At 39.1% G+C, this 27,863-nt stretch overlaps 2 protein-coding genes across 2 annotated transcripts in view; one reads left to right on the forward strand and one right to left on the reverse strand.

Annotated features, from left to right (window-relative positions):
• The window catches only part of LOC115478745 (kinesin-like protein klp-3), a 94,979-nt gene extending 88,434 nt beyond the window's left edge, over positions 1 to 6,545 (forward strand). The window contains exons 14-15 of the mRNA XM_030216315.1: positions 5,340 to 5,435; positions 6,358 to 6,545. Of these exons, the coding sequence (XP_030072175.1) occupies positions 5,340 to 5,435; positions 6,358 to 6,498 (237 nt within the window). The 3' untranslated portion in view covers positions 6,499 to 6,545. The remainder of the gene's footprint in view (positions 1 to 5,339; positions 5,436 to 6,357) is intronic.
• A 94-nt stretch (positions 6,546 to 6,639) lies between these two features.
• The window catches only part of ZNF277 (zinc finger protein 277), a 142,174-nt gene continuing 120,950 nt past the window's right edge, over positions 6,640 to 27,863 (reverse strand). The window contains exons 11-12 of the mRNA XM_030216316.1: positions 20,019 to 20,193; positions 6,640 to 7,284 (exon numbers count right to left, since the gene is read on the reverse strand). Coding sequence (XP_030072176.1) covers positions 7,083 to 7,284; positions 20,019 to 20,193 — 377 coding nt within the window. The 3' untranslated portion in view covers positions 6,640 to 7,082. The remainder of the gene's footprint in view (positions 7,285 to 20,018; positions 20,194 to 27,863) is intronic.

The raw sequence follows: 27,863 nt of genomic DNA on the forward strand, positions 1-27,863 counted from the left end.
ACAATGTTTTTAGAAAGACTGGTTTCTGTCTTCAAGATTATTCCCTACCTTATTAGCTCTCAAGGAGTGCACAAAGTAATGTTACCATTACCCTTATGATGTTAAAAAGGGCCATAGGAAAGTTCTAAGATCTCAGGAGTCTACTTGCAATGTTTATATTAAACCTGGGGTCCACAGACTCATATCCCAACATCTTCTAATAGGCCAGTGTAATAAACTGCTCTAATCTTAATGCAGATTTGTTCTAGTTTAGATCTGAATTTTAGTAAACTAAAGTTACTTCCCATATAGCAAGGATTTTAGCATACAAGAAATCTGCATAACTTGGGAAGTAACACACTGCATTAATTTTGATACAATTACCCCCTAAGTCTATGAACTTGTGTGCACAATTGTAAGCTTACCCCCAGACTCTATATAGTACGACTTAAGTTGCACATGTAAATCCGATCATATTCTGGATTTGTGCATTTTACTTAATTAGCTTAGCAAGCATCAGTGCCAATAATTGCACTTAAGCAATTATTGACGGTAATTGATATTAATTAGAATTTTTGCACATAACTGTCTAAGTGTATCCTATAAAGTGGTGTGTGTAAATTCTAAGATGCAGATCTGAAAAGGGGGTGTGGTCATGAGGGGCAAAGGTGGGTTATGGACGTTCCTTGAATTTATGTGCAGTTATAGAATATTCCACGTGTAATTTAGGTGTTGGCATTTATACAAGGTTTTCATTGGTGTTAATGGCTGTGACTAAATATAGTCGCAGAAAATAGGCACTGGGCATATTCTATTAACTACTCCCAGACTTAGGTGTATTCTATAAACTAAGTCTATCTTTAGGTGTAGTTTAAAGAATATGCCTAGTCATATTTTTTTTCAGTGCCGATTTTTTTTGGCATGATATATAGAATCTAGCCCTTAGTGCTTAAAGTTGTGCAAGTTATGGAGTAGTGTCAGTTATGTGCATAACTTAATTTAATAATTAGCAGCTAATTCGCATTAACCAATTATTGGCTGTAATTGATGCTAATTGATACTAATTAGAAATTACATAACTGCCCGTAGTTGGGATTCTACAAATTGTGTCTACAAAATACTTAGTGGTATAGAACAGGTAAATGTAAATTGATTTTTTTACTCTTTCAGAAAGTACAAAGACTAGGGGACACTCAAGGAAGTTACATGGTATTACTTTAAAAACGAACAGGAGGAAATATTTTTTCACTCACTGAATAGTTAATCTCCAGAACTCAATGCCAGAGGATATAGTATCAGAGGGTAGTGTATATGGGCTTATAAAAATGTTTGGATAAGTTACTGGAGTTTTTCGTCCATAGTCTGTTATTAAGATAGACATGGGGAAAGCCACTGTTATCAGCAGCATGAATCTTGTTACTATTTGGGATGGCTAGATGGACATTGCTCTGACCCAAAATGACTGTTCTTATTCTATAAAGAGCACTCAGCCTGGAGTGCCCTTTTATAGAATAGCATTGAACGCACATTTACTGAATCCAGCCCTTAGGGTGCATCATCCCGGTGCCTAACCTTAGGCGACCTTTTGAGCATTACTCATGTGCAAATGCATGCTAATGAGATATAGACAGAATTACTTCCAATACAGTAAATTGGAGTAAAGATAGTATAGGTTATTCTCAGAGGTAAGCAGGCCAGATGTATTCTCACAGTGGATAACGTCATCCAACAGAGCTTGGTGCGCACACTGACTACCGAGAAGACTGTAGAAGTTTCAAGCAGTGTCCGACCATGCATGCACTGGTGCCTTCTCACCCGATGTGCGAGTCCCTCAGTCTTTGTTTTTCAGTGGAGCAGGGAGGAAACATCTTTGCGGTCTCCCCTCAGTGCTGTTCTCTCTGCTTTTGAAGTACTTTCCTATATGGGTATTCTTCCCTCATTCTATCATTTTTAACTTTAATTTTACATTTTCTTATTTTCCCTCTTAGTTCTTAGTGTTCTAATTTCTAGGCTGCATCATCTACAATTCTGAGTGGGTAAGAAAATAGTCACAATTTTATACATAACCCATAAAAACAAAACAAAAAAACTCGCATAAAAACTGAGACAAGAATAATCAAGACCAGCAATTCCAGACCATAATTCTCATCCTAAGAAATAGAAAATGCCCTTTGGAACACCATTTTTAAAACCTTCTTAAATTCAGGCAAACTTTTCACATCAGTCCTGCAATATAAAAAATTGAGTTCCTATACTCATCTAAGTAGACCAATTTAAAAGATGGAGCATCTAAAATAATACAAAGAAGCTGATCTCAAAGATCTGACAGGTTGATGTAAGTGCAGACTTGAAGTAATGACAGGAGAGATTTTGTTAATCATCACTTTAAAAATTAACAATAAAATTTTGTACTCGATCCTAAAATCCACCAGAAGCCAATGCAAAATAACCAAAGCAGATGTAATATGCTCAAATTGCCTCAATCCTAATGTAAAGCATTTTTGGGTAAGCCTAAAAGCAGAGTGTTACAATAATCAAAGTGGGTTATCACTATACTTTGAACGACTAGTTGGAAATTCTCTTGAGAAAGGTAGTCTTTCAAATAAGTTTTAATTTAAAGAAAATTGTACTAATCACCTAGCAACATGAGGTTTAACACTCATTGCAGAGTCTAAAATAACACCCAAAGATCGAAATATTTTACTAAACATTATTTCAACTCCATCTATCAAGGAAGACTTTGGGGCATCAACCAATGGGAGGTTAGACTTCAGAATAACTTGAGTTTTAGACATATTTAGATTAAGACAATTTGCTCTCATCCATTGTTTGATGGTCTTTAAATAGAGACATAGCAACTGAATACTTTGTCACAGAATTTTCAATTTTAAAAAAGAATGGTATGTTGTCCACGTAAATTCTATAAAAAAGACCCGCCCTTCAACAAAGAATATAGCGAAAGAAGAAAAATGTTAAATACAATTACTAAAAGGGCAGAGCCCTGGAGAACCACAGTTGTCAATTTAATAATCTCAGATCTGTCTGACCCCTGTATTACACAAAAACTGTGCATATTCAAAAAAGTTGAAAACCAATTACCAACAATACCAATAGATCACAAACATGCCTGGTTGATTGAGTCAAATGCAGCAGATATATCTAGGGAGACTAATATAAATGAAACCCCTTTCTCAAAGCCTGCTCTAATAACATTTCTCATAGAGAGTAATAATGATTCAGTATCATTCTCACACCTGAAACCAAATGAATACTGATCAAGAATATGATGTTCATTCAAAAAATCCAAAAATGGCAGAGATGAACAGGCATAAAATTCTCAACTTTAGAAGCGTCCATCTTCTAAATTTTTTTAATAATGGCTTAAACGATACAATTTTTAAAGATACAGATAATATACCCTCTACAAAAAAAATAAGTCACAAAATCAATTGTCACATTACCTAAGGCTTTAGCAACAGAAACATGACAGGGATCAAAAACAGACCCTGATCTAACCTATGCACTACAGTTTTCACTTGCTTACTATTCACACAGCAGAACCCACTACAACTCGTCATACAAAACAGTCACATAATCTCTCCCTATCTGATCTGCATCAAAGGACAACATTTGATGCAGATCGTCAGTCCTGACCACAGAAGCCCCCTAGTAAAAGCAGGGGATGAGCTTTTGACTGGCTGTAGGACATCACAGCTGTAGTATAAGTAACCATCCCGTATGGCCTACCAGTAGGGGGGGGATGCTCCCTTATAACCTCTGACCGATGGGCTCTTCAAATAGTCCATCTTGGTTATGCATTACATTGGCATCAGAGACTAGCAAATTGCACAACCAGGAGCATCTTACATCAGGTTTAGGCACAAGCAGGTACTTGCAGAGGAAATCTCTACCTTTCTACAGGCCAGTGTGGTTGAATCCTTGCTACTAGGGGAAGAAGGGAAGGGATTCTATTCCAGGTATTTCCTTGTACCCAAGAAAGCAGGAGGATTTCATGCCATCCTAGACCTAAGAACCCTGAACAAATTTGTGGTCAAAGAAAAGTTCAAGATCATTTCCCTAAGCATTCTGCTCCCTATGATTCAGGAACAAGATTGGCTATTGCTCTCTGGACTTAAAAGATGTCTATACCCACATTTCGATACTTCCCAATCACAGGAAGTATGTCAGATTTCATATAGGGAAACACCACTACCACTACCGTGTTCTGTCATTTGGCCTCGATCAGCTCCCAGGGTGTTCACCAGGTGTCTAGCAGTAGTAGCAGCGTATTTATGCAGACTGGGTGTGTGTGTGTTTCCTTATCTGGATGATTGGCTGATCAAGAGCACATTGCAGGAAGGAGCGATGTAGTCAACTATTCAGGTGTTAGAGCTGTAGGCACTTTTAGTGACAGAAAATCACTTACACAGCAATACTCAGGACTTCTATGGCCAGAGGTATGACCAATGCCTAAATTAGCCTTACGTTCTTGCTAGGCTGTCCCCTAATGAAGGAATAATACCAAAATGAAAATATATATTATTATAGATATAAAAATAGGAATATGGCAAAGCAATATACAAAAATATGTACCGTGCACAAAATATATTATGGATACCAATAGATATGTAAAAAATATATATATGTGATGTAATTACACAATTACAATATATCCTGAGAACACCAACTTAGCAGCTAAAGTAGGCTAATGACCATGTACCTGAGCAAACCTAAAGGCAAACCCCATATCTTCTCAAAGGGTGAAAAAGCCCAGAGTAACCCTATAGCAGACTGGTGTACTGCTTTCCATTGAGTTCTGATACACACACCATTTGTCTCTCAAAGCATCCTATTTTCCGAAAGTGCTGTCCTGTACTTTGAAGGCACACAGTCTATGGAGAATATGATCCTTAATCTCTTGCAACTATTTGCTCGCTAACATGGTGCATCATTTAGGAGAGCATTCATGTATCCTAAGGGTGTAGAAACGCACCAATTCCAAATTCAGCAATTCAGAGAAGCTGAGGCCAATCCAGATAAATTAAAATTTAACACTATAATTAGTGTTGCTCTTTCACTCAGACATTGATTTCAAACAACCCACTTTATCTTCACTTTTGTAATTACTAAACACACAGGAAAGTTGTATGGCTCACACTTGATATATTTTCTTACTTTTTAACTTTGAATGGCTAGCTGCAAAAAATTATAGATTGTTCTCGATTAGACATTAGTTTTCAAGCTGATGTATTTTACTCATAAGACATTGCAAAAGCCCCATTATTTAATATATATCTCCAGACTGCAGGAATAAAGCATATATTTTCTTACTAATGTGAACATTTCTTTTATGGTGATAGGTTTTTACGGCACTGAAGAACAACACTCTGCACGTACCCTACCGAAACTCTAAGCTTACTCATCTTCTGCAGCCATCAATCAGCAGCAGTGCCAAGGTAACAGTATACCAGTGTATTTATCTACTGCCTTTTGTGGCTGTTTATTAAATCCTCATTGAAAACTGTCAATGAGAATAGAAAATGTTTGAATCCAACTAACCTCCTCAAAATTTTTTTTGGGTTAATGTGAATAGCTAAGCTCATGGCTATACAGTTTATTTAAAGTGATAGGCAATCTCCACTTCTGTTTAATAAGCAATTCATTCATATAGCTCTCTACCACTTCTGCCTACGTTGGATCTTTCTGAAAATTCTTTCCCCCCCCCCCCCCCCCCCACTTCATCACTGCACTGTTTCATGAGATAGTAGATAATATTTAGATGTCCACATCCATACTATGGTGAATAGAAAAAAAAAGTGAGAATGCCTATGGCTAGGTACTGTTCTAAAAATAAACCCTAGCCGAGTTTGGGAAGTGTTTATGGCTTTCATTATGTAGAATTTTAGTAGCAGTATTGGTCCTGGATAAAACTGAAGCTCTTGGAACCTTTTCTGAATGAACATGAGCTTTTGAAGCATATGGGGATTCTTCAGTACTTGTATTTACTTTTCAAAAAGTAAAAAACAAAACAAAACAAAAAGCACAAACAGTAGGATAAATAATTCATTAAAATGAGACCTACAGTTTTCCACTCTTATCTGTTCCATTTATTACTTTTAAAAATTTTTTCCACACACTGTTTTAACACAGCAAAATGCCATCATTTGACAGCATGTATCCTGATATCAGATCATGATCAAATGACATGGACCTCTACCTTCTACTATCAAAACATTTAGCATCAGAGGCACACTTTGAATTTAACAATTATCTGTCAATTAGTTATAGAAATACTACTATAAGTTGGAAAACAGCAAAGAAAATTCAATAAATTTTCCCTTTTGAGAGGCATTAATCTTGTTTTGTTTTCCGCTCTAGGCATGTGTTTTTGTGAACGTAAGTCCAGATGCCAAAAGCCTTGGTGAAACATTGAGCTCACTTCAGTTTGGCTCTTCCATCCAGCAAGTAGCACTTGGCAAAGCTACTCAACACATAGTGCATGCCAAGCCTGAAAAGTGACATCACCAGCCTACTTGGCAATGCATAGTGGCCCAGAGACAGATGAGAACTGTTCCGAGATTCTTATGCTACCCAAACACCATACAAATTCAAAGTGTAACATATGATTTAACTGGACACACAAAAAACAGGAAACAAATATAAAAGATAATCTTTATTGTATAGCATCATAATTTGTCTCTGTATAAAGGGCATTCCTTTGAGCTGAATGCCACTACCAGATGTACATGAGAATTTCTTCTTTATGTGGTCCTGATGATTCTCTAATCCTTCAGCAGTTGAGAACCATCAATTTCACACCTTTTCCCCTCCGTTCCCTCTCTTTATAGTCACCACCTTAGCACCAGTTGGTTCACAGGCTGGCAATAGATTCTTGAGAAACTTGATGCACTACAGTACTTTCATGCTACGCATGAAGCCCAAGTGACCTAGATAATAAGGGAATCGGAAGTATTTCTGAACCAGAGTCTCTAAGTCTTCACAGTATGACAGTACTCCACATATCACCAGCTTAAAGGATCACAATACTTTTATGTTAAGGACAAGATGAGCCAACTGTCAAGCAGTGAGCTGCCATCGCTCTACTATTCTAGCGGTCTTTCATTCCTTAACACTTCTTTTCGTAGCAGCTGGTTTAAAATGCTGGTTTGTTTTAGGGCTTCCAAGTTTGAAAGATCTTCTCCGATGACAGGGATGTCTTCATGTGGATCCTCTGCTGCTGACTCACTCTCACTGTCTGACAATGTGCACAGCAGTGTGTCATTTTCATATGTGGGAAAATAGTACCTGAAAAAAAGGAGACCACTTAGTCAGCTGTTTTATAACTATTTTTAACTGTAATAGATACCGACGACAGATCAGATTGTTATACTAAGTACATGCGATGGTATCATGTGGCTTGACTGTGTATAATGGATTTTTTTTTGTACGTGAAGTACGGAAGCTAGCTGCATTTGTCAGTTGGTTTCTTGTATATAGATGTTTGTGTTTAGCCACTGTTGATAGACTGTGATGTCTAGAAAGTTGACTTTCTGCGGAGTAAATTTTGAATTTGATTGAAGGATGGTATGCATTGAAAGAACTGTAAAATTATTTGACAGTCTCATCCCTCTCAGTTCAAATCATAAAAATGCCACCAATATATCAGTAATATTTTAAGGGTTTACTCTGATATACATTCAAAAATGTCTCCCAGTTCTGTCATGAAAAGGTTTGTATATTGTGGTGCCATCCTGGGGCACATAGGTGCCCATTTCAATATAATATATCTGCAAAAAAATGACTGACAGATGAAGCTAGCTCCACCTATGCTGGCCTTCCAACAATCACCTAATCTGAAACAATTAGTGAACAGCAAGCTCAATAAAAATTGAAAAAGAGAATGGCACAAATCCCTGCAATATACCAAGCTGCAAACTCATGTCAGCACATATTACTGGACCCCACAGTCATTCACATGGGAAAAACATTCAGCATAAGAGGATCCTACACATGCATATCTTCAAATGTAGTGTATATTAATCAAAGCAAAAAAAATAAGAAGGATGCTGCTCTGGAGCGACTAAAGATAAAAGTCAACCTTCACAGATACCACATCACACACTACGGTGCTAACCAGGGCAACACCTATATAGGGACAGCATTTTGGAACACCAGAGCACTGCATTAATGACTTTATAATGAGAATACCAAAAGGAAATATTAAAACCAGCCAGGAATGTAAAACCTTTGAAGTTAAAATTGATGAAATATTTAGACACCCACCAGACAGTACCAGAAATCTGGGTTTCCTCTCACATTATAAACCATAAAATCATACTGCTTTATCACCCTCTGATCCCCCATCCATCTCTCCCTGTTTTGCACCTACTCCCATCTCTCCCCTTGAGGCTGTTATTGAAATGCTTTCATGTTTCACATATATTTATGTCATCATTTGCTCGTTTCTGATCAGAAGAAGGTATTGCCTTGAAAACCTAATCAAAAATGTATTAAATTAGTCCAATAAAGAGGTATCATCTTGTTTTCTTTTCTTTGTTTTGTTTCAATTACCTTTAAAAGTGGAGTAACAAATCTACCATTACACTTCGTTGAAGAATTTGTAAAGATTATCTAATTGAAATGGCCCACTTTAGATAGAAGTAGAAGTCAGAATTGAAACGACCACTGTGGGGATGTGTACAATTCCGGCAGTATTTTTAAAAAGGTATGCCAATGTAAAGCCTTTTCTAAAATACACGTAGGAATGCACATTTGGTGGAAGCATCCATTATAGAATTATAAACATGGAAAACCAACAGAGGAAACCTGGCAACTTGCAAGTGTTTAATTGCTAACTTTTACCTCTAATCCCTCCTGTAAAGGGCTGGCTGAAATATGCACTAAAAAAATATATATCTACCAGACAGCAGCTGTAAATCCAGATGTTAATATATTGGGACATACTTGTGCATTCCTTTTTTGGAATGCGGAGTACATGTGTTGATTTTGGTTCTGCCTAAGCCCTGCCCCTTTGAGATCTATGTGTGTAAATCTGAACTACATAAAATACCAGCTTGTTAAAATCGGGTTTTACACATGTTTAATATAGTATTTACACATGTAAATTGTGACTTAGGGCCCTGTTTACTAAGGCGTGTTAGCGTTTTTAACGCATCTACAATTAGCGCACGCTGTGTAGGTACCTATAGGGATATTGTAGGTACGTACACGGTTAACATGCGTTAAAAATGCTAACGCACCTATAACACTGCTTAGCAAACAGGACTCTAAGACTTCTAAAATAAGGACCCATACCTTTTTTTTTCTCCTACATGGAATCCCTTGGTTGTGATGTCACAGATGTTTTTTTTTTTTTTAGAGATATAAGCAGCATTTGAACATATGGCAATAAATCATCCTGAAGAGACCAAGGACTCATGACAGGAGAACACAGCCTTACATTTGGAAGCATTATTTTCCTGGATATGCACACTGCTTCCTCACACACAAATAGCTATATTTTACTAATATGAGATTTCTTCTAGATCAATTTTCAAAAGCTAATACAAGTTTAAATTAAAATATATTAATAAACCATTTTAGTACAGGCATAATGAAAGAGATAAATATATTGAAAAACAGTCCTACAGACTTCAGAGATTATAATCTTCATGCCAAAGTATGATGAGAAGGGGGCTTGGGGGGTGTTCAACAAATTTTGTCAGACAGGCAGTTGCACCCCTTTATTTTTTTTAATATACATTCTTTCTATATATGGCGCTCAAAATTATGCATGCAAATTTGGGCGTGCACCCAATTTGAGCATGCAATTTAACTAAATAGCGAGTCAATTAGAGCCAATAACTGGGCACTATCAGTTATTGGCACTAATTGGCAACAATTTGAATTTATATGTGCATCTTTCTAATCAGTATTCTATAAAGATGCACTTAAATGTGGATTCAAAAAGGGGCGTGGCCCTGGGCAGATCAGGACATTCCTAGAATTTGCACGCAGTGTTATAGAATACAGCAGATCCATGCCTAATTTAGGAATTGGGATTTACCCCAGGTTTCAGCTGGTGTAAATCCTCGTGCCCAAAATTGTGGGCAGATCCTAGCGCTAAGCTCTGTTCTATACACAGTCCCCAACTTGGAACACTGTTTATAGAATAGTGCTTAGCGCTAATTTTTTTTGGTGTACAAATTTGGGTGCCATTTACTGAATTTAGCCCAATTATGTATAGCTAGGAAAACTATTTTCCTATCCTCACATTAAAATAAAGCAAGAAAGTTAAAAAGCTCCAAGGCTCTCATTTATCATGGCTTTCAACAAAAAAACCCCACATCAGAAAAAAAATTAGTCAATTAGGCCCTGAAAAGCAAAATGCTTGAGTATTCTGAAATAAAAAAACAGTTTCTTTTAAGAGTGTTACAGTGGACAACTATCCTCCAATTTGTACAAGATACCAGTTAATATTTTATGTTTAAATCTCTTTATTGAGAACAAGAATGATAGGGATTAGCTGACAAATTACAAAAACAACAGTCCTCACCTATCCATTGGCTTAACATCTAAAAATTACTAGTAGAAAGTTTTTATTTTATAGTTCCCCCTTACCACCCAATATGCATTGCAAAGAACATATCAACAAAATCTGTTACACTGAAAACATACATGAATTCTATGTTGGTCTATATTTTGGCAGCGTACAGGCAGACACGAGCAATAGACAGTTTGCTTACAACGGTCTTTTTCAAGACCCATCTTACGTTTTTATTTCAAGATTTGTTTATCCATTGAAGTTTGAGATATTTTATAACATCATTTCATGAGTATTGTTCTTACTACATTCACAAGACTCCTGATGTAGGCCACCAGGTCAAAACAAAATGTTGTGTCGGGTCATTATCACAACAAATATTTATTAGGCCTAGTCATTATTACAAAAAATATTTATTAGTCTTTTTTAAGTATATATAAATAAATAAATATAGTTTGTTGGTTTTTAACTCTAATTTTTGTCTGGTTCCTGTTCTTTGGATAAGCCTGGTTCACATTCCCAGTCTTGTTTGCATTTGGTCTACCATATAAAAAAATATAACATGCACAGCTATCACAATATATTATCACAATTTATATAGCATACGCCAGATATATGCATCACTGTGTAGAGGCACAAAAGACATAGTCCCCATTCAATAGAGCTCACAGTGTAGTTGAGAAACAGAAACAATTAGGGGTTTTGAGTTAAGATAACAAGACCATGATAAGTGGGATTAAAGTAAGGAATGACAACTTTTAAATGAATATCATCAGCTATGATGTTTGGGGTCTGGCATTGTTGTTAAGGAGATCTCTGGTTCAAGTTGTCCCTACTTAGCATTTTCTATATCCCAACCATCGCACATTTCAAAGATAAGTTCAACTAAGGACTGGGATTGCTTTTCTCTTTTTTTTTTTTTTTTTAGTAGCTTTACACAATTAGATTAATTCAGGACTCTGCCCCACAACAATCTATTAAAAAAAAAAAAGCTGGCACTGTGGTGGGAAGAGATTTTAAACAGATCCAGCAGAAAATGTGCCTAAATAAGAGCAAAGGAGGAGCAAAAAGTAGAAAGAGGAAAAGCAATGCAAGTACAAACCCATTCCTAAAACAGCCACAATTGTCAGATCCTAAAGCACAAACTCCAGCATTATAATACAGAGCTAGCAACAAATTCATATCTGGAGAACACCACAGGAGGGCCATATGTATAAAATGAACAGTAATATGTATGCACAAGGTGGCATAATCAGTCTTCAAATAAACTAATAAACTACAATTATTTATTTATTTGTTACATTTGTACCCCACATTTTTCCACCTATTTGCAGGCTCAATGTGGCTTACATGAGAAAGGATTATTAAATAGGAATTATCTTTCAGGGAGCAAAGTATATAAAAGTGGCTAACAAGAAAAGATTCAGATCATACACTTGGGTAGGAAGTATTTTCCGTTAAGAAGCAAGACTGAATCAGGGACACAAGTGGATAGCTCTCAAATTCAGGGCCACTTGGTATTACAGGTAGTTTGACCATTGTCCATGAGTAGCCCATTCACGAACTTGTAGAAGTTACAGAAAAAGGCTGAACAGCACAGCCCAACCAAACACACTATTACTGATTAAAGACTGGTCCAAACATTAATGAGCGGTGAAAACAGAAAGCAAGAACCACATAGCTGCTTTGCACATAAAGAACATTTCTATAAACCAGGTGCTCACATTTAAGTGTGTGTTACACAAGGAAATGTTTAGAATAAAACATATATGCACATATGTGTGCAAAGAAGTGCATAAATTCCAACATTCTGCTTATGTGCTATTCTGCAAATGACATTTAACCTACATAGTGCATATTTTTAAGGCAGGCATACACAGTGGTAAAGCATGGGCAGAGCATAGGTGGGCTCCCACTTATGCACATATCTTACAGAAGTTATGCGCATCCCTGTGGCATTTCAACCTTCTAAGCCACTCTCTAGCTGGCCTTAAGGTTGCCATACGCCTAACAAAAGAACTCCAAATTCAGCAGTTTCATGCTAGGTCTTCCTTTGGAGTCATCAAAAAAGCTCGACATCACCCTAGGCCTGAATAGAGACAATGGACACTACAAGTGTGAATGGACTTCATTAATCTGAAATTATCCTGTCTGTTCTCTATCACACACCACAGCCATTATCACTTCTTTTTATTTATTTATTTATTTAAATTTTTCAATTACATCAAGTATTATATCTTGAATACAGATAAAGACGATTTAGTGTCTTAAAGAAATTTTTTTTTTTTTTTAAAGAATATAAACTTTAGAGAAATAAGTATAATTAACAAAGAAACCATTACTTGTCTATAGTCCACAATACTAGGGGATTATCACAATTTTCAGGAAATCAAATAAGATTTTTAGAAACCAACTTCTAAATCAAAACATGAAGGCTAGTATAAGCATTCCAGGCAATATAAACTATTTATGGGATTGAAGTTGTTAGTATCCCTGGTAATGGAAGCTGTGAGTCTCTCAGCTTTGCTTCTAAAAAAGAGTTCAATTGGTTTGCCTCAAAAAATACATATTTAATTGAATTTAATTTTATCACGCACTTGCAAGGAAAGTTCAGCCAAAATAGTGCTCCAAGTTGCATTACCTTTGGTCTCAGTTTAAGAAATTCTTTTCTTTTGCGTTATTCTTGAGACATCAGGATACATTCTAATTTTACACTCTAGGAAATCTGGTCTTTTATTCAAAAAGAATTGTTTAAGTATCCAGTCTCTGTCCGGTTGAAGTATGAAAATCACTTTAAGTGTAGCGGTTTTAGGCCCACATTGTCTCCTTCAATAATTTGAGTCAAATTTAAATCCAAAGATTGGGCATTTACTTCCTCTCTTTGTACTAGGTCTTTCTTCCGAGATGGTTCTATATAGAAAATCTTTGAAATTGGTGGATGTGATTTTTCTGGGATTTTTAGAACCTCTGTTAAATACTGCTTGAAGGTTATCAATGGAGAAATAGCAACCTGCTTAGGAAAGTTTATCAGTCTGAGGGCATTTGAACGTTGGTAATTCTCTAATATTTCAATTCTATTTTGAAGATGTAAATTTTCCTTAATTAAATTAACTTGTATTTGTTGAGAATTTTTGATTACTGAAGAGTTAGTTTCCACATCTTTGCCCAAGGATTTTAATCTCATGTCCATTTCCACAATTTTTTCATTATCAGATATGAATTTCTTATTTAACTGAATAAATTTTTGAGTAAATGAGGCTTCTAAACCTACAAGTGCTTCCCAAATGTTATCCAACGTTATTTGTTGAGGCTTTCCAGGTAAAAACGACTTACTTAGTATATCCGTTATAGGAGTTGAAGTTAAAGCTGGTTGACCTCCCACTGCTCCACGTTCTTCCGCAGGGACAATTATCACTTCTTTTCCATACCCTGTCCTATATTTTCTCCCTCCCTCCCTCATGCATCTTCCGTATATGTACTCATGTTCTTGAACTTCACTTCATGCATCTGATGAAGTAGACTATGGTCCTTGAAAGCTCATGCCTTAATAAACTGGTTAGTCTATAAGATGCCACCTGCCTCTGTTAATTTTGTTAAACCATACTAACACAGCTACCCCCCTTTAAAGCCTGCCTTGTTCAGGGCACCTATTCCCAGATCAGCTGGCCATAACAGGTCTCCCCATTCATTTACTCTGCAAAGTTCAAAAACAGCCTACACAATGATCGCTTCATAGCACCATACTGGACTCTTCAGAACTAATTCCATCTTCTCAAAAGACTTTCAGTTCTGCTCCCTTTGGCAGCAATGTGGTTGGAGGACTTCTGCACAGCTTACAGGGAACATACCTGATGATGTATTTTAGTAGTTTCAGCTAGGAGCTGTAGATGATAACCAGGGCTCTTCTGTTATTCTCTCTTTAGGAGGTCCAGAACTGTATGTAAATCTCTCTAGTGCAGAAGTTTTAATATAAAAGTCTACCATCCTACAACACCTGATTGTGGAGGGATGTTCTAGGGTTCTGTACATCATTCAAAATGGATTCAATATTTTAGAGACGTGCCAGATGTCAGGTAAGAAACCTAGCATCATCAGTGAAGAAAGTAAGCTGAGGGTTAAAGAAGGAATATTTTACATTTTGATATCTACTATAACATTTACAAGAAAATTTCCACAGGAACATAGCACCAATCCGCACAATTCTAGCTTGCATCAACCAAAATTGTCTTCTTTCCACCATACAAACTTGACCACATTGTGAAATACTAATTCTCAAAGTACAAATACCTCCTCTCTCTTCTCAATCCCCCCCCCCCCCCCAAAAAAAAAAAAAAAAAAAAAAACAACCACCACAAAATCCAATCTTGGTCAGGTTCCAAAATGAAAGGTGGTATTAGGGTTGAAGATGTTACCTGAATGTCCCTTGAATTTCCAAGAAAAGCTGTTAAATCTAAGCTATCTAGAGAGAGTGGAGATACTCCAGATTAGGGATGTGTGCAATGACATGGGAAAATCTCATTTCATGTTGTTTTCTGCCTGAAATGACAAGAAAATCCCCACAATTTAGTTTTTTTTTATGTATCATTAGTAGTCCACACTCGTTCCAAAAGAGGGTGCTCTACCAACAATATTGCTCCCATTAAAAAAACACACAAAAAAATGAGCAAAATGAAAGTTCCTGTAAATGACATGGGAAATGATACAATTAAAAATATTTGGGCTGTACATTCTTTCTCCAGATTGCCCCTCATTTCTATCAGTTTTTTGTGTGAAGGGAAGCTGAAAACCTTAGGAACTTGTGGGATAGTTTCAAGTTGATCAATCTGTGGAAATCCTGGACTCAAATGGATTCCAGAACTATGCCGATTGGAAAAAAGGGATGTAAAATGAAGTTATTTGCCTGTAATGCATGTTCTCTGAGGAAAGCAGTTCACAAATGAAGTAATTATGCATGCACAATGCAATTCAAGAATATACTTGACAGCAACAGAAGCAAAGGTCTAGCTCACAGTCATCAGGATGATGTCACTCAATTGTGTGAGGGGTGAACTGCTTGTTCAGAGAGAAAAAATGCAGTGAAAAATGTGAATTTGTCTAATATTGTCAGTGAATATCTTCATCAAGACCAGTTTAGATTAGTAGACCAATCACTATCTTAAGGAAACTGGATTACTGTAATAAAGATTACTTGGATGTGTAAAGAAAGGTCCCAGAAGGGCGGGACCAGAGGCAGAGCTCAGACTGATAGGAAGGCAGTTTGAAGCACCGCTCGCCTTTCATTGCTGACGCCGAACCCCGAGGTAACAATTTTTAAATTAGAGCCGGCACGCAGGAAGGCGAGAGGCTGTCAGAGGCCAGGTCCTGCTTGCACTTTGAGGGAGGGAGGGAGGTGGGCATTGAACTCGGAGAGGGGGGCGTGGAACTTGGAGGGGAGTGGAAGGAAGGAGGGAGGGAGGGGGGCATCCTGCAACTTGAAGGTGAGGGGGGGGCGTCCTGCAACTTGAAGGTGAGGGGGCGTCGCCCTGCAACATGAAGGGGAGGGGGCGTCCTGCAACTGGAAGGGGGGGACGTCTTGCAGATGGAAGGGGAGGGGGCCTCCAACTCGAGGGGGAGGGGGCCGAGGAACTCGGAGGAGACGGAGGGAGGGAGTGGGCTATGGAACTCGCAGGGGAGGGGGCTGGAACTCAGACAGACAGGGAGAGAGGGAGGTAGGGAGGGGGGGCGTGGAACCTTGCTAGCGCCCGTTTCATTCCTGTACGAAACGGGCCTCTTTTACTAGTGTCTTTATATAGCTTTGATCTTTACACAAAAGCCCTTAAATCTCAGTTGTTTCAGAAGCATGTTTTGGGGCAATGCTAATGTATATATCAAGAACATAAAAGAAACAAAGTATACTGATAATATTTATATAACACCACTGGATTAGGTGCTATTGTTCAGTAACTGTAGGACATTTTCATAATTTCAAAGGTTTAAGAAATCTTGGAAGGAAAAAAGCCTCAGACTGGCATTCGCTTGTAATTGACAGGCAAACAAAACAGCCTTATAAATATTTTTACTGGCAAAAAAAATCTCCAATGCAATTTTTGAAAACATTTTATTGATTTCTTTAAATTTAAATCTTCTAAAGCTGCACTTAACTTATATCCTCTTATGACTGACTCAGTTTGGCAAAAAGCTGCTTCAGGGTCAGGGATTAGAATCTAGAATCCAATAAAACATAACAGAGTCTTAATGAATAATCTACGTCATGTAGTTATAGCATTCTGAAATCACCACAGAAACAATTTAATTACTTCATTAAAAATAAACTCGTGAACACTGAACAAAGTTGATGTATACTTCCTTCTGCCACAAAAATGGCACCGCAGCTCCAGAAATGCATATCAGTAATGCATACTGATGCCATTTGCCTGCCAAAACACTTTAAAGGGCTTTTACCTTAAAATAAATCAACACATAATGGATAAACCAACTCCGAGTGACTCACTTAAAGAAATGGATCCAATTAATTTTAAGATTCCATCCTCTTCATTGTTCTGAATTCAAATTAAAAATCCATTGCTCGTCACTTCTCAGGAGGATTAATCTATGATCACAGCCTTCTCTCTCAAGGGCATGATCTATAACCTGGCAAAGCAGATCTTCAAACTCATGGTTCCATTTGTTTTTTTGTTACATTTGTACCCCGCGCTTTCCCACTCATGGCAGGCTCAATGCGGCTTACATGGGGCAATGGAGGGTTAAGTGACTTGCCCAGAGTCACAAGGAGCTGCCTGTGCCGGGAATCGAACTCAGTTCCTCAGTTCCCCAGGACCAAAGTCCACCACCCTAACCACTAGGCCACTCCTCCACTCCATTGCAAGCAGTGGTACACTACAGGTTCTTCAATTCTATGCCTCTTCAGGAAACTTTGATGTTCACACACTATAATCTTGAAAGAACAAGTGTTTAACCCACATATAATTTAGGACAAGGACAAATGATGATATAAACTACACGATCAGTAGTACATATAGTTAAATGGTTGAGACAGTATGTCTGTTAACTAATAAGACCTCTGAAACAATCCTGAAATTCTTCTGTAATAGCACAGATGCTTCTAAAAACATCTTATGTTCTTTGACAATCTGTAAACCATGAGCTATATACTCTTTTTTACAATATTCAAGCAACGTAACTCAATGTAAATCAGCTCTAATTCATTAGATACATTTTAAAAAATAGAGTCCATGTGAAAGAAGCAATCATTGTTGGAGTATCCTCATATTGTAAAATCAACAATCTCTTCAAAAGATTTGATATATGATCACTTGAAAAACTGAAGCTGCTTTGCCACACAAGGTGGTCATTTTAATATATTTTTACAATTTTTTATTTATCAATTTTCTAAATATTATGATCACATTATAACAATGCAACTAAGGAAATAAAGGAAAACAAAAGAAAAGGAAAAATATATATTATTATATCAAGAAAATGTTATAATTTTTAGTCCACAATTATTAGGTAACTGAGCCAAGATATTAAAATAAAGGAAAAAGAATAATTAATAGAACAGATGCCAATATCAGGAACGATCCTCAGCCAGCGTAACAATGCATGTAGAACTGTGGGATTTATGTCGGAACCTTCATTGCCTCTTTAGAAACCACAAATTCTAATAATTGCTTAGAGTCAGTTAAATACATCAGAATTATTTTGAAAGGTAAAACAGCAAGCACAAGAAACCCAAAGCAAATGTAAATGTAACAAGTGTAGCATTTGTACTATTACAGAGAAATCTCAGGGTTGATTTAGAAATCCTGTTAGTCAACATACATACTACTGCTGCCACTTAGCTATGGGGCTCATTTTCAAAACATAGGTTGCTATGTAACTTTGTAAGTCTAAGTGTTTTGAAAATACATCTCTATATGTACTACTGATCTATATGGAACTGTGGTGCCAGATTATAGATCATGTCCCCGAAAGACAAGTCTACGATCGTAGATTAATCCTCCAAAGAAGTGAAGAGCAATGGATTTTAAAATTTGGATTCAGAACAATGAAGAGGATGGAATCTTAAAACTGAGTGGATCCATTTCTTTAAGTGTGTCACTTGGAGTTGGTTTATCCATTAACTGTTGATTATTTTAAGGTAAGAGCCCTTTAAAATTTTTTGGCAGGTGGATGACATCAGCATGCATTAATGATAAACGTTTTTGGAGCCGTAGTGCCATTTTTGAGGCAAAAGAAATGTGCAGGAACTTTGTTCAGCGTTCATAAGTAAATTTGTTTTTAGTTAAGTAATTAAATTTTTTCTGTGGTGCGTTCAGAATGGTATAACTACATGACATAAGTAAATTAGTCATTAAGACTCATGTTTTTGTAGATTCTAGGATTTTAGCCCCAAACCCAAAAGCAGCTTTTTTAGAAACTGCTGGCTACTGTTGGTGGCCGGACTGAGTCAAAGTCACAAGAGGATATAAGATTTACATTTAAAGAAGTCAATAAAATGTTTTCAAATATTGCATTGGAGGTTTTTTTTTTTTTGCCAATGAAGTTATTTATAAGGCTGTTTTGCTTGCCTGTTAATTAGAACCAAGTGCTGGTCTGAGGCTTTTCATCCAAGCTTTCTTAAACCTTTGAAATTAACTAATAAATGAAATGAAATGAAAATGTCCTACAATTACTAAACGATAGAACCTAACCCAATGGAGTTAATTGTAATGATACAGAAATGCTAATGTCTAACAACTATTATGTTAGCTCCCAGAAAGTTTGATCTAGCATTTTCTTTATGTTTTCCACTTAGAACTAAACCGGTAAAAGCGAAATAAAAGAACTGTAACTGTACCACCAGTGTTGTTATGCTCATATTAGCCCTCTCCTCAAGTCACTTCACTGGCTTCCTATCTGTTTCCGCATACAGTTCAAACTCCTCTTATTGACCTATAAGTGCATTCACTCTGCAGCTCCTCAGTACCTCTCCACTCTCTTCTCTCCCTACACTCCTCCCTGGGAACTCCGTTCACTGGGTAAATCTCTCTTATCTGCACCCTTCTCCTCCACCGCTAACTCCAGACTCCGTTCCTTTTATCTTGCTGCACCATATGCCTGGAATAGACTTCCTGAGCCGGTACATCAAGCTCCATCTCTGGCCGTCTTCAAATCTAAGCTAAAAGCCCACCTTTTTGATGCTTCTTTTAACTCCTAACCCTTATTCACTTGTTCAAAACCCTTATTTTATCATCCTCACTTTAATATTCCCTTATCTCTTGTTTGTCCGTCCTAATTAGATTGTAAGCTCTGTCGAGCAGGGACTGTCTCTTCATGTTCAAGTGTACAGTGCTGCGTACGTCTAAGTAGCGCTATAGAAATGATAAGTAGTAGTACTAAAGTACAGCAGCACTCTATAGACTACAGGAGACAGTCTTCTTGAGTCCACAATTCCCATGGTATGCTCTAGCAAGATTCAAAATTTATCCCAGGTGAAAGAGCAAGTAATACTTACTGTGGCTGATTCCATAAAGATCTGTCTGGGAGTAAAGCTACGTGTTTGGTTTCTTCCATGTGATTTACTAATGCAGCTTTGGAGTGGAACATCATTTGGCATCCATGACACCGGCCCTGATGGATTTCCCGCCTTAGAAAGTTAATCAATTTCACTTGTTGGTAGAAGTTCAAACCTGAGAAAGAGAAACCCAAATGAGGAGAATGCTTAATTCAAGTGTATAAGGAAAACATTGATTGCCTTGTATAGCAAAGTTGCTCACTCATAACTGGTGTTTCTCTGAAGACAAGCAGTTATGAGTGGATCGTGTGACCAAACTCAGCAGCAACTATCCCAGAATTTTCATGAAAGGTCTAACGGCCTTTTCAATACATGCACAGGAGTTCCTGTGCTTCTGTGGCTCCGACTTTCACTCTGTTCTAATCAGACTGACTGTGGGACGGTCTATATAACTGCTGAACTGCTGTTTTCTGAACACCTGCTGCAGGTAAGCAACTTCACTTTCTCGGACGATAAGCAAATTCACCAAGCTGCATAGTTGCAACTCCCTAGCTAAGGGCTGTCTTCAGCAAAAAAAAAAAAAAAAAAGGGAAAACAAAAATACCAGATCATCAGTAAGCAAGGAACTTATTTTTATTGGGTAAAGCCCTGTATGTTTTGACTTTTTTAATTTGTTTTATTCCTTGGAAAATAACCTGAAATAAACTAGGCCCCAAGGTCATGAAGTTGTGTTTTACTCATTACAAAGGCTATAAAGAACAACCTTATAATCCTACTACAGGACTATATCTGAACAGTAATTTTAGCTTGGTTCCATTCATTTCTTCTTAATAGTTTATATACTGTCAAATGGCAAGACTTGAATTCAGAACCTTTCCCTCTAACATGTAGAGTCCCCCAAGAATCAATCTCAGCACCCATACCATTTAACATAATTTATGGCCCCTTTAGGTGGTATAATCAAAGAAACAGATCTGAAGAAAATCTTAGATTTAAAAGGATTTTATTCACTACAATAGATAAAAGAATCAAATGCCTTTAGGTGGCCTGGTCCAAATTTTGGAGTTGACCCCATTTGTTTTATGATCAAACCTGACCCTCAAAATCTGCAGGAACACCTTACTAATCAATCAATCATATCATATCACAGTGGCTACCATCTAACTATCTAAACTTAACCCAGAGAAGGAATTTATGTTTTCACGAAAAGATAAGATGGAAGTGACGTCACTGCTGTGAGATGGCCGCTTGATCGCGGAGCTCCGCCGGTGCCTAAGAATAAAAATCGGTTACACCCAGGTAAACGCTTGATTCCTCCCCAACTCAATCTTTAAAAAATCCTGAAAGCATGGTGGCACGGAAAAAGCTTGAAAAATTTCAATATAAGGCCGACAAGCAGAGAATAGGATCAAATGCGGAGAGGAGGGCGGTGACACATGGCGCTAAAATGGCGGCCGAAAACTCAGGTACAGATCCAGACCCCGAGGAGCACTCTGAAAGCGATACCGAACTCACCAGGAAGGATGTCGCCCGCTGGTTTAAAGACTTGAAGGCCGAACTGGTGAACACTAAAAAGGATATTCAATCGGCGGTAGCGGAACTCCATGGAGAGGTGAGAGAAATAGGAAACAGAGTGGCTGAAACAGAGGAGAAGGTGTGTGGAAGATATACAATGCATACAAGCAGCTCTAAAAAGGGAGAAACAGACCTAGAAAATAGATCAAGGAGATGCAACTTGAGATTTAAAGGTGTTCCAGAGGAAGACCAATACAAAGATAGTGCCAAAGTGGTACAGGAACTCTGCGAGTTTATCCAGAATTCAGGAGAAAAATCCCATGGAGAGCAAGGACCTGGCCACATTGTTCTGGACAGAGCTCAGAGAAGCCTGGGCCCTCAGAGAGGAGCTGTGCCCAGGGACATTATCGCCTGTTTTCATGATTTCACCGTAAAGGAGACAGTTTGGAAAAAGGCCAGGATCGTGGGCGATATTAATTGGAAAAACTGCAAGATCACGGTCTTCCAGGATATGGACCAGATGACTCTAGGAAGAGATTTCAGGGAGGTAATGGCCTATTTACAAAAGGTGGGCTTGAGATACCGATGGCTTTATCCATTTGGATTACAATTGTCAGTGGGAACCCAGACGCGGAAGATTCATACTATAAGAGGAGCCTGGAAGGTCCTCTCCGAGCTCGTATGTACATATCTGCCTGCAGAGAGGGTAGCATCCCAAAGCTGGGACCCAGAACTAAAGCACAAAAGGGTTGGGAAAAGGTACGGGGGAGGGGGGAAGCGCACCCCTCTTCCGACTGAACCCAGCCCCGAGTTGGGAGAAACAACTTGACTTTTATGGAGACAATGCCTAATCTGGAGCTGCTGACCAACTCTTAAGGGAGAGATGGTAAATGATAGAAAAGTCTGTGAAATGTGTGGGGAGTGAATGACTAAAGGTTGAAAGGAAAGGTGGGGTGAACCGGTATATGGTGCATGCATTTGGCCCTCTGGCACTGGCACACTTTCTCGGGAAGCTAACTGGCTGGAGGAGGTGCTGGTTTGTTGTTGAGAGAACTGGGGGGGGGGGGGGCGAGGGGGGGGTTCTTGGGATGTCAATGGTTTAAATAATCCAGGAAAGAGAAGCATCATATTTTGGGAACTGAGGCGCCTGAAATGTGACGTTGTTATGCTTCAGGAAACCCATATACAGAAGAGAGATATATTATTGCTTAAACACAAATGTTTTGGGGACTACTATCCATTATCGGACCCCGGGGGGGGGGGGGGGAACAGGGGGACTGGTAACCTATATTCGAGAAGGAGTAACTTTTGTCAAAGATAGCATGTATACAGAAGCCCAGGGGAGATGCATAGCGATAAAAGGGAAGCTGCACGATCAACAAATAACGATTATTAATCTGTATGCTCCCAATACAGGTCAGGGCAACTTACTAGATGTATGATTGCAGCATCCAGGGCAAAGAACAGTCTCCTTTTATTCACACGCGCAACAGACATACACAAGAATAGATGAGATATGGTGTAGCCGCACCCTTTGGGGACAGATACGGGACACTGAAATAGAGAATATTCATGCTTCTGATCACACCCTGGGTCTGGGTGTCCGTCTTTGGGTTAGAGAAGGAAAGTAGAAATACTTTCTGGAGACTGAACGAATCTCTACTAGGCGAGGCGAAGGTTCGTCAAGAGCTACGGGGGTGGAGGGGCATAAAAGACTATATAGAATTTAATGATAATGGAGAAGTGTTGGATGGGAATCTCTGGGATGCCCTCAAAACCGTACTATGGGGGCACCTCATCAAATGGGGAGCTATCAGCAAGCGTGAACGCTGTGCCCAAGAGTTAGATACTCGTTCGAAGTTGGTTCACATGGAGGCGCTAAACCAATGGGGGGAACACCCTGAAATTCTACCTGAACTATTAGCTTGCAGATCTGAATTGCAAAGGATTCAGGTAGGAAAGATGGAATTCTTCAGATGCCTGACGCAACAAAATGTTTTTGAGTTTAGTAACAAAGCAGGAAACATGCTAGAGCGCTTTCTTTGACAGCGCCAGTCTAAATGCACTATAACAAAAATAAAAGGGGCTGGGGATGCTCTTCTCCACCAAGATAGGGCAATTAGAGAACAATTTGTCCAATTTTATACCACTCTTTACTCTAGGGGTGAAGGAGCCTCGAAATCGGAGACACAAAATTACTTGAAGGAGTTGGGACTCCAGAGACTTTCAGACAGAACGCAGAGTTAGAATCCCCCATATCTTTAGATGAGGTGACAAGAGTGATTAAAGGTCTTAAAAGGGGGAAGGCCCCCGGGTTGGATGGGTATACCGCTAAATTCTATAAAATACATGCACCAGAGTTAGCTCCTCTCTTGAGAAGGGTGGGAAACGACTGCTTTGTGGGGCACTCTTTCCCTCCCAGCATGCATGAGGCGGGGATATCGGTACTTCTAAAGCCAGGACGAGATCCGACTGCTTGTGGATCCTACAGACCGATATCCCTACTAAATGTAGATGTAAAAATATTAGCTAAGATAATGGCAGATCGCCTAGGCAGAGTGTTGCCACAGCTAGTCCATGAAGACCAATCAGGCTTTATACCCAAAAGGCAAGTAGTAGATAATATTAGGCGATCTCTGAATATAGTTTGGGGAGCCCAGAAGCAGAAGGTTCCATTGGCTTTGTTGACCACAGACACCGAGAAAGCCTTCGACAGGGTAGAATGGTCCTACCTCTGGGAGGTCTTGGAGTTAGTGGGGTTTGGGACTAAATTAGTGGGATGGCTTCAATGTTTGTATGAGTCTCCGGTAGCTAGAATTGAAGTCAACGGGGGATATTCTGCCCAGTTCAAGATCCAAAGGGGCACTCGTCAGGGATGCCCTCTCTCTCCCCTGTTGTTTGCTCTTTCTATCGAACCCTTAGCGCACAGGGTTCGTACCCTAGTTGATATTAACGGAATACAACTTGGGGGGAGAGAACATAAAATAGCATTATTTGCAGATGATATTCTGTTTTATGTGGGCAACCCTTTGCTGACACTGCCTATTATTATTAGGGAGCTTAATAGGTTTGGGGGGATGTCAGGCTTTAAAGTCAATTATGACAAATCTGAATTAATGGGGGTAACTATCCCAGATAAGGAGTTGGATAGAATGCTACAGTCATTTGCTTTCAAAAAAGCAGGAACATGCTTCCGATACTTAGGAATACAGATCCCCAGAGATCTGTCACAATTATATTCCTTAAATTACATTCCTCTGTTTAGGGAACTCCGCAGGGACATGAGTAGGTGGAAAAATGGGTGGCCATCCTGGTGGGGACGAATATCAGCCATTAATATAAACCTATTGCCCAGGTTGTTATTTCTATTCCAATCTCTGCCCTTAATGGTCCCTAAGGGGGAGATCATGTGCTTTCAATCGGAAATTTCCAGATTTGTCTGGGGAGGACGCTCGGCTAGACTCTCTAGGAAGGTGATGTGGGGAGCGGCAGAACAAGGGGGGAGTAACTTGCAGTGGTACTACTGGGCTGCCCAACTAAAATTGATAACAGAATGGAGTAGGGGGGAACAGTCACCGATAACGATTCTGGAACAATACTTCGTCCCGGGATACTCTATAGATGCAGTCCTCTGGGCTTCAGTCCCAGTCAAAACCTATAAACAATTGACATCAAATCCATTCATTTCACATCTGTTGATACTGGGGAGCTCCTTAAAATATAAGTTGCGTGGGACCAGAATTATGTCGACCTATGCGCAGATTGCACAGGAGCCTAGCTTCCCAGCCGGCCGACAGCAGTATTTGCAGGCTGGGCCCGTAGAGGATTGGTTAGATTTCGAGACCTAATGGAATCAGGGGTCATAAGGACTTTTGGGGAACTACAAGAGTTCCATAACTTGCCTACATCAGACTTCTTTGCTTATTTACAAATTAAACACTTCATTAATAAGCAGGGATGGTTAAAAACTGATCCAGATGAGACTGAGTATCTGGACGATCTATGGGTCTCTGTAGGCAGGATGGGGAAGGCTATATCCCTTTTGTATTGTTATATAAGGGGAGAGGGTTTTGTTAAACTATCATATATGAGTGCATGGGAACAAGATCTGGAATGCGAGTTAAGCATGGCTGAGTGGAAAGTGATATGCCCGGAGGTGAAAAAAGCATCTATATGTGTTCTGATTAAAGAAAATGCACACAACATATTAAGTAGATGGTACTATACACCTGATCAGGTAAACATAATGTACCTGGACGCCAGCGATCAGTGCTGGTGATGTGGAAAGGCCATTAGCACATTTTTGCATGTCTGGTGGTCATGTCCACCCCTGCAAAACTTTTGGTCAGAAGTGGTGCATAATCTCACAATAGTCCTAGACTCTGAGTTTCCCTGTGATCCCAAGTGGTGTCTTCTAGGATGGGGGAACAGAAGAGGACTAAAATGGCAGAGGCATATAAACGTCTTTGTCTGGCAGCAGCAAAGACAATTATTGCCTTTCACTGGAAGTCGAGGACTGGACCCACTAAACAGCAGTGGTTAACAAAAGTCAAACTGGTGGCTGAGTGTACGTCAAACTGGTGGCTGAGTTGGAGAAACTGACAGACCGTAGATTAGGGCGATTTGACCAGGAAGCAACAGAATGGGCACATTTGGATCGTATATTAGATGCAGTGTGAACAATTGTTAGGGCAACTACAATGGGGAGGGGTGTAACTGGGAAGGGGGGTTGGGAGTGGGGGGGAACATATTAGGAGGGATGAGGGTGTTGATGTTAGGGATGTTGGGGGGATGGTGGGAGGGGTATTAACTAGTGAGCATCTGTATTAGATATGAAGTGAGATATCTGTTTTAAATTGTTTGTATTGGAACATTGCTTTAATGGTTAAGAGTTGTTAAACTATTTAAAGCTCTCAATAAAATGTAAAGTTAAAAAAAATCTAGGCATCATCATAGATGATGAACTGAGTTTTCAACCACATATTTCAGAATTGACTAAGATTGATTAGTCAATCACAATCCTCTTATACACCTCACTGGTTAACCACTTCAATTATGGTAATGCTCTCTTCAAAGGTCTGTGGAAAACCAATATCAGATGTCTTCATATAATCCAGAATGTGGCCATCAAACTTCTTAAGGGTGCAAAGAATTTGATCATGTCACCCTCTCTTCTGACAGAAGAACACTGACTGCCTACATCATCTCGTATTCTGCTTAAGATTCTAATTTTAGTACATAAAAGAGCTCATTTTCGAAACTGAAAAACATCCAAAAATGGCATAACAGGCAGACATACATATTTCTTGAGCAGACATCTAAAACATATAATTTAAAAAAAAGGCAGACTCCTGGAATTATACCTGTTTCTAACGTGTCTAGGTTAAGGCTAAACCTGTCTTTAGACCCATTTGTTATTTTGCTGAGTTGGAAAGAGGAGAGGTGGAAGTGGTCATTTGTGAGACATAGTGGAGAGTTTGTGCGTGTGCCCCAGTCTGAACCTTTTGACCCTCACATTTCCTGTCTTCCATCCTATGTCTCACCTCCTCAACTCCTTTCCTACACCCGCCAGCCCCCGCAGCCACACCCATCCCCTTCCTCTGTATCTCACCCCTTTCCTTCACCAAACCCTCAATGTTCCCAAACTTCCACACTTCTCATTATACCTCCCAAACTGCTTGTCCTGTGTCTCTCATTGTTCCACTGTTTGTATGGAGTGGAGGAGTAGCCTAGTGGTTAGTGCAGCGGACTTTGATCCTGGGGAACTGGGTTCGATTCCCCACTGCAGCTCCTTGTGACTGTGGGCAAGTCACTTAACCCTCCATTGCTCCAGGTACAAAACAAGTGCCTGTATATGTAAACCACTTTGAATGTAGTTGAAAAATACTACAGAAAGGCGGTATATCAAGTCCCATTTCCCTTTCCCCTTTACTCCCAGTTTGTCACTGTGTGGTGGAAGAGTGAATGCTTAGTGTCAGGGCTGTTTGTTGGTGGTGGGAGAGAGTGTTTTGGGCAGCTGGTGTATATCTCACAACTGTGTGATGGTGTGGATCTCACGAGGTGCAGTAGGTGGAGGTGAGCAAAGTGGTGTTTCTGGGGTCAGCTGGTTACACCTGTGGTGGTCAGACACCTGCATATCAATCATGGATGCACTGAATGCTTTGGTGGCTCTTGCCTTTCTGGAGGTGGATAAGAGTTTGGAGGGGAGGCCCCAGAGGAGATATCCCTATCCCTATCAGAGAGTCTTCAGGCCCTGCACTCGCTTCCTGGACCTCATTGACCAGGAATGCCTTACTAGGTTCTGCTTTGACAGGGCTGCCATACAACACT

Source organism: Microcaecilia unicolor, chromosome 10, assembly GCF_901765095.1.
Source record: "Microcaecilia unicolor chromosome 10, aMicUni1.1, whole genome shotgun sequence".
NCBI lineage: Eukaryota > Metazoa > Chordata > Amphibia > Gymnophiona > Siphonopidae > Microcaecilia > Microcaecilia unicolor.